At 33.4% G+C, this 8,139-nt stretch overlaps 1 protein-coding gene across 1 annotated transcript; it reads right to left on the bottom strand.

Annotated features, from left to right (window-relative positions):
• Window positions 1-956: 956 nt before the first annotated feature.
• LOC131609808 (uncharacterized) lies at window positions 957-4,869 on the bottom strand. The gene is made up of 3 exons (XM_058881606.1): window positions 4,264-4,869; window positions 2,511-2,727; window positions 957-1,953 (listed from the first exon to the last, which is right to left on the bottom strand). The coding sequence occupies exons 1-3, from the start codon at window positions 4,528-4,530 to the stop codon at window positions 1,457-1,459; spliced, it is 981 nt and encodes a 326-aa protein (XP_058737589.1). The 5' UTR covers window positions 4,531-4,869; the 3' UTR covers window positions 957-1,456.
• Between the last annotated feature and the right edge of the window lie 3,270 nt (window positions 4,870-8,139).

Here is an 8,139-nt window from a genome sequence, read left to right as displayed (position 1 = left end):
GAAATAAGAATATCTCTTATATATATATATAAAAGTCTAATTTAGCAACATGCACCTTAGGGTGCATTTAACAAATTTTTAGTTAAAGCTTGCTAAAACACACCTTCAAGAAAATAAATGGGTGTATTTTAACAAACTTCACTGGAATTTGCTAAAATACACCCACATATTTTTATGAAGGTGTGTTTTAGCAACATACACTTTAAGGTGTATTTAACCATTTTTTTAGTTAATGGTTGCTAAAATAGACCTTCATAAAATGGTTGATATAATGGTTGCTAAAGTTACTTTTGTAATTTTGTTATTTACTAGAATGCGTCAAATTTCTCTAATAAAAAAATTAAAAAAAAAAAGAAGTAAATATATCTCTTATAAAAACTCATTTTTAATAGTTAGAAATCAAGTTATACTCTGAACATTATGAGCATGTAGGCTAATCTATCAGCACGTTTGTTTTTCTCTCTAAAAAAAGAGAGCGTTGAGAGCACTTAAATTTAGAGAGCATTTAAATTGAATTATTTTAGTGCCATATATTCTTTCTTTTCAAAGGAACAATTTAAGAGTTACCAATAGCCATATAACAGAAAGCAAAGAACCACTCTATCAAAAGCTTGTATAAGCCCTCATCCTTTGCATGCACAAATACCATCATAATAGTTGCAAACTCAACAAAAAGGGCATTGTTTCTACCAAAATTCAGAATGAAATAGCTCACAAAAGTAGCTATAAATTTCCTTAAATGTTCTGCACAAGCTGCCAAAGATGGATTACCACATGTATTTGCATAATTTGAAGCCCCAAAAATGGTTGCACCGTTATCACAATGACAATGCAATGGTTAGATGCAAAAATCATCAATTGAGCTACAAGATAGAAAAATAAAGCAATTGAAAGGAAGTTCTAAATTAACATTCAAGCAATAAAAATTCAAAAGCTATCTTACATGTAACCGAATAAGCACGTTTCAAAGGTTTGCTCTTTTATTTTTTTCATAACCAAAAGAGTCATCAACCAAAGTTCTCAATATAACAGAATGGAAATTCCAAATACCTCAGCTCATCCTCAAAATTAATCATGAAAACATATAGAAAAAATAGAACATAACATATATCAAAATTTCCAAGTCCCAACAAAAACACGAGGCAAGGAAGTTATCAGGTAGAGTACAGATATACCCAGTACTGCACCGTGTGACACCGCTGCTACATAAAAGCTCATAAACTCAAATCTCTGGGTACCAAAAAACTTTTTCGACTCCACAAGTGTCACACCTCAAACACCGATAAGAACAAATAAATGACGCATATAGAAAATCGCCTTATTGCTGCTGCTAAGGCTTCTTTATTAGGTAGGTAGGAGAAGGTTTAGCTGAGGGAATAAAAAGCCGCAAAATTCTGTATTTTATATTTATTCATTCATTCTTATGAGAACTTCAGAACGGAAATCTGTACATATGTCATATGGGCCGGAGAAACGTTTGCCTCCATCTGTCAGGTTTCATCCTCCGGTTACTTTCAATGTTACGAGCCTTCAACATTCGCTCAACTTCTATTCCTGCCTGAAGACAAGATTGCAGCTTCTTCAAATGTCCACGGCATTGCTTGTGGTCGAAGCACTCGCCGCCATTGCTAATATTAATGTTGCTGTCTGAATGAGTGATTCTTTCATAAGGTGATAGCCACTTGGATTTTAAATATGTTAAAGATCTCCATGGAGGAAAATGCATAGAATTTTGTTGCAAAGAAGATCTAGTAGCTTCCTCCATTATTCCAAGAAACTGTTTCAGCCTAGTAAGGGAACCTATGTAAACGGACGGAAGCGAATTCAGTATCCTGTCATATGAATCAACAGCTCTAGCAATTTCAAAGTGGCTTCGAAAATCAATATCAATAATCAACCGCTCTGATTTCCCAGAGTTATTCTCGACCAGCACATCAATATATTCGTGATCACCTGTGCAATAAGTTTACGCACATACATTAGATGAAAACAAAAGCTGATAATAAGATCATGAGCGAAGAATAGATTTGATACTAAAACTAACATTTTGTTGGTTTGGATAAAACAAGCACTTGTGAAAGAGACATATTTAAAAATGTATTAACGGTGATTATTTATGAGCTGCAATAAGTGTAGTCCACTATATTGAATTTATGAACTATATATGGAAGCATCAAACAGTACAGTTTAAATTGAAATTCTAAGTTAAAATAAACACAGTTTCTCATATAAGTTGAAATTCAATTCTGCGTGTCAGTTTGTTTGATCCTCTCTAATTTAGCCTCCGCATAAACATATATAAGCTTATAAGAACTTCTTTGCAAGAGAAGAATCATAAACTTAATATACCCAAGAAAGTATGCCATTTCACTCTCTTAACATTAAAAAAAAAAATCAATGTAGATAATACAGTTTTATATTTAACACTGCAAGCTAACCAATGGGGTAGCTTAATGAAAGTGCAGCTCATGAAGCAGTAGAATCAATCACATAATTATAATATGGCATACCTCCAGGGATTATGCCAACACGCTGCCATTTAGATGTACAAACACCGGCATCATAGCCAGAAAGTCTCATCAACTTTGCCAAATAAAATCTGATGCAGCTAGCATAACATGGACCAGAATTCATCATTTCTAGGTTGGTCTCCTTCATTGACCGTATGAGAGAATGAACAACTGGGATCAAGTCGCTCTCATGTTGAGTCAGCGATCGCTTACAGATCTGCATCATAAAACATCAAAGATAGTCAGGGAAGTTGTTAAAAACCTATTCATAAAAAGTTCAAGTCAGTAGGAAATCATTTATTTGTACAATAAATGATAGAAAGGCAAATCTCATTCTACTTTTTGTATCTTATTTGCTGTCAAACCCAAGTCTTGAGTTAAAATAATTGACCAAGGAGTAGAAACTGCTTCCAGTCATGCTCCTCAAAACAGGAGATTATGTGTTGAAATTCTCGTTCAAACCCATTACTAAAATCAAAATAAGGAAAAAGAATTGAAAAGAACAATATCCGCAAACTGAAACATCCCATACAATTTATACAGACAACCACTACTGGTAAATTAAGTAGAGGATATGACCCTCAACATCAACATTTAATGTAATACAAACTAATCCAATAGACCAAAGCCGTGTTTGAATAAATAACTTAATTAAGTGTTTATAGCATAAGAGTTTATCTTATAAGTGCATGTTGTATAAACTATTTTAATAACAATAGATAAAATAGAGTCATTGTTTTCATGTAGGCTTGTTTACATAAGCTATCATGAAGCACTTCTGTAAATAAGCTAAAAAAACAGCTTATGGACATTTCATAAAATGTTTCCATAAGCTTTCCCAAACAATCTCACACGTGCTTATATCAACCGATAAGCTCAAGTAAGTGAATCCAAATAGGCACCAAATGAACACGCATACAACTTATTGTTATGTAGACTTCACAAACAATTCACAGCCAACTAAGAAAAAAAAAATTCAACAATCTACAAACAAGTACAAAACCAACCCTAGGGGGTTAGCATGGAAGTTAAGGATATTTATGTATCTCCTCACTTAATAAATGGCTCAAGCCTCAAACATTGGGCTACCACCATTGGAGTTATGACAAAAGTCGGAGGAGGAAGAGTAGTTAGGGAAGCTAGATCAATTAATTAGGGAAGCTAGCTTCCCTCATTCTCAAAGAAAATTGCCACAAAAGCTACAATTTCAAGCTTCAACTGTGATTGAAAACACTAAGCATTCGTTGATTACGTGTTTCATTTATGTTTTCTCGTGTCTCAAAGCAATTGCCGCAAAAGCTATAACTTCAAGCCCAACTCAACATGCATCTAAATGCCCCCCAACGCAGTTCAAAACACAATAAATATCTAAATGTTGCAATCAATTCCTTTAATAGAGGCAAAAGAGAATGAGAAAAGCAACTTTATATTTATGAAGCATGGATACAAAAAACACATCGACTCTTACACCAATAATAATTTTAAAAAAATTAAATTAAATTAAACATAATCACAAAAGTCTGTGTCAATTTCGGACATTATCACACCAAATTATACATCTATAGAAATTAGAATCTATACCACATATATATGAAGTTTTATTCTCCGAAATTGATAAAAATTAAAATTGAAAAAAAAAAAAAAAACTTCTAACTTCAGTCTTAAAATCCATTCAAACCAATTAATTAAATTAAAAAAAAAAAAAAACATATAATCCTAAATCGATAACAATCATAATCATAATCATAATTACCTGAATCTTTTCAGCAAGGTGCGCAAAATCAGATAAAGAAGATTCACTATCACTGCTACACCAAGACTCAGCGCCAAAGCTTCCTGCATTCTCTATGAAATCGTTAACCATATGCGCCAAATCATGTTCGCTTTCAAGGCTGAATTTCCCGATCGGACCACCGGCGGAGCCAACGCTCACCCAAAAATCACCGTCCGCCGCAACACAAACACTAACATCAATCCCTTCAACCTCAACGACGTCGTTTTCACCGCACCATTTCCTCATTTTTTTATCAACAAAATAAATAATCAAAATTCTTCGGATACACACACACGAATACGAATCCTCTGTACGAAATTCGATAATCCGATTGAAAACGAAATACAATTCGCACAATAGGATCAAAATTTCGAGAAAAAAAATGTAATGATTCAATTGAATTTAATTAAACTATTTTTGTTTTCTGTGTATAGAAATTAATTTGAATTAAGTAATTGTTGTTTATGATTTTGATGTATTGGATAGGAATTGAGAATTTGAGAACCGAAAATTTGGCCTTTCGTTCGAGAAAGAAGAACGAATGGCAAATGAAAAAAGTGATTAGTTTTCGAAATGAAAGACTAAAGATTGGAAGTCCGTTTCATCGGGGAAGGTGAGGTGTGCGTATAAAAAGTTGGAGGTGAAGGAAATGACGAAGTTGCCCTTGTTGGTTGTTATGATTTTTGTCGCTTTGTTGGTTAGCGTGTTAAATGTAAAATAACAGGGGGAGGATTATGAGAAAGAATATACCTTGTTTTTGGGTTGAAATACATTCCGATTATTACTCCCTCCGTTTTTTATTATAAGTCGTTTTAGACTTTTCACACAGTTTAAGAAAAATAATAATTGTTGTATGAAAATGAGAAATTATGAAGGTTTTTACAAAATTATCCTTCATTAATGACATATGGAAGATAAATTTATATAATTGAAAGGAGAGAGAATAATAAATATTTAAGGATATAATAGGAAAAGTAGCATTAATTATTCATTGGAATTGTAAAGCGACTTATATTTAAATACAATTTTTTTCCCCAAAATGACTTATAATAAAAAACGGAGGGAGTAATAAACTTAACTTAACGGATAAGGATAATGTATCAATGTTATCAAAGTTATTGAAATGAATAGATAAGGGTTAAACTAAAATCGAGATTGCTTAATAATAGTTTTAATTTTACTTGAAATTCAACTCTTATTTTTTTTTATGGATGAGAGCTGGAGCCCAAAAAAAATTACAAAATAACATTCTTATAGGAGGTTTTAGTTAAATCAACTATATATAAATTATAAAGTTTTTGAGGACAGTTATCGAAAAATTAATGTTTTGCAAAATGTTTACTCTCAATATAGTAATCATCTGCATATTTGTTGACTTTTTGATAAATAATTATCGTTTGGATATTTAAATTGTGGCTGAAAGCGTTTTTTATACTATACAACAAATCCATGCCTTTATTCATGGTGTCATTTTCTTTGCTTGGAACTTGGTAAATTGTTGGTGATTTACTATAGGCCGATGCAATTATGCGTTAAGTTTGAAACGAGTTAGGGTAGTGCGGAGTGCACGCTCGTCGAGCCAAACGTGTAATTGAATACAAATAATTGAAACGGGGTTCCAAGGGGCGTAGCCCCTGGCGAGGTGCGGGGCAGTGCCCTGTTCGAAAATTTTTCTGAACAGTTGTACCCTTTCCCAACAGACATGACCGTTTTTTCTGAACAGGTGTGTCTTTTCGGTTTCTGTTATTGATCTCCTATATAAGGAGTCCTTTGGCCTCGATTTTGGCACACGAAATTAATACTTCCTCCCTACATTCCTGATCTGTTCTCTATTGTCAGAAACAGATTGCTCTTCGAGAATTATCCCCACAAAGATTTCGTGAACCTAGGCAAGAATAGGGTCGAAATACTTTGTTCGGAAAGTGTACGAACACGATTCTTCAAAGTTAACCAGGATTATCATACCGAATTTCTAACATAAATTTCCTTACGCTCAGTTTGAATCACCATTCTCTTGTAACCATTGACTTCGGCCATTCAAATACATTTCTAAATACCCCATAACTCTACAACAAAAATGAAGCATCTCCATAAGCTCTCTGCAAGGCCTCACTTCCAAATACCATGCTTGTCTCTAAATATTAATAGGTCATCGTTGAGGAAGAAGCATACACATTGGGTCAAACACTCACTTAAATGTCAAAAACTCGTTCCAAACAAGTGAGAGAGAGACCACATATTCATCTAAAACCTTAAGGTTTTGAGTGAATATTTGGTGTCACTCTTAAAGAGATGTGTTGCTCATAAAGGAAAGATCCCAATGTTAAAATGTTCCCTCTTGAACCCCCTGATTTGATAGCCCCAAGAGTGGGGGAGATTGTTGAGTTTCAAGTGTGGAAGTGTTAAAGTCCTATATCGACTAGGAATGGAGGATATGTTAGGTTTATAAGAGAGGTGACCCATACTCCATTGCCTTAAGGTTTTGGGTGGATATGTGGTGTCAAGGTCTCTTGTAAACCCAATATTTCCTCAATTCCTAATCGATGTGAAACTTTAACACTTTCACACTTGAAACCCAACAAATACACCACCACACCCTGCTTTCCTTATATTATGCACTACATCATCCGTATTTAGAGTCACTCAATCATCTTTAAGTCTAATCCATTGAACTTGTCTTAGAACTATTAGCATGATCATAATCTTATTTGTCAAAGTTATGTATGCTGATACTAGTGAACTTGCAATAGTATATCATTCTCCATATTGTAAGGCATTACATAGTCCACGATGTGCATTCTTTGATTGCGTCAATACCATATCGTATGACATGATATTCCCCAAATTGATTGCCAATACTTTTGATCCTCATTGATGAATAAGTTTGTATTCAAGCATAAGTTTTTATTCATGTTGAGCTCCATCCATTCCTACAAGGTAAGATTAAAGAAAGCCTCCCTGTATGTGCTCCTCACTAGATTCATCCATAAAACTATAGTGCAATCTCTTAAGGCATGAAGAGTAGACTCCTCCATATCTGGACAATCTACATATTAGGGATTACCAAGTCTGCGCTGTTTAAGGAACTGTTTTGTCTTGATGCCATTGTGATGAACAAGCCAGATGAAGAACCTGACTCTTTCAGATATCTCTAATTTTCCAAATGCTACTCCACTGCTCCATATTCAAACTCACATTGTGAGAGTTGATGTTGTTAAATGCACGTGAGTTTGTGATACATCCATTACTCGTTTCACTCCAATTACAAGATTCATCACCATACTCTATCCTTGGGGTATAATTAAGAGGAACTTGTCTATGACATCTTGAGTAAAAAAAGATTTCTGAGCAGACTCCAATTCCACTCTCTACTAGCTGTTGTAAATTCTGCAATAATATTGCTACTCTGACTAGATGCGTTACTATTCATGAAATCCTTCAGCAAAATACCATAGGCTAACCAAAATGATCCCAAGCTCGAATTCTTGTGACATTCTCCACTGGGCAAAAAGTCATATTGTTAAGAAGGTGCAACTCTTCTACTATTTTCATCCATAATCTGGAACTTCTTATTGTAATTTCAAACAAATTTGATGCTTTTTTATCTTTAGTTATTAAAATGTTTTGTTTTTTTTATACTTTTTTTCTAAAAATTTATGATATACCAAATTTTTAATGACAAAGCATATATATGTATATTTTTAGAATTTCGCGAACTTTATATATAATAATTTATCTCGCTTCTTAATTTTGAATGAAAAATGTGAGAATCAAAATTATTTGAAATGAAATAAAAATATTAGTTTCGTAAATTAGACAAAATAAAGGAGAAAATTTAATTAAACAAATTCAATA

This window comes from Vicia villosa, linkage group LG6 (genome assembly GCF_029867415.1).
Source record: "Vicia villosa cultivar HV-30 ecotype Madison, WI linkage group LG6, Vvil1.0, whole genome shotgun sequence".
Lineage (NCBI taxonomy): Eukaryota > Viridiplantae > Streptophyta > Magnoliopsida > Fabales > Fabaceae > Vicia > Vicia villosa.
Note: the sequence above shows the minus strand (reverse complement) of the source record. Positions and strands in the feature narration are given on the sequence as shown.

Bases quoted from the DNA above. Each gene is read 5' to 3' on its own strand.
- LOC131609808 (XM_058881606.1), bottom strand. From the start codon at position 4,530: ATGAGGAAATGGTGCGGTGAAAACGACGTCGTTGAGGTTGAAGGGATT. The intron at 2,728-4,263 runs GTAATTATGATT...TTTATGATGCAG, and splicing joins ACCTTGCTGAAAAGATTCAG to ATCTGTAAGCGATCGCTGAC. The intron at 1,954-2,510 runs GTATGCCATATT...CTTATTGCACAG, and splicing joins TGTTGGCATAATCCCTGGAG to GTGATCACGAATATATTGAT.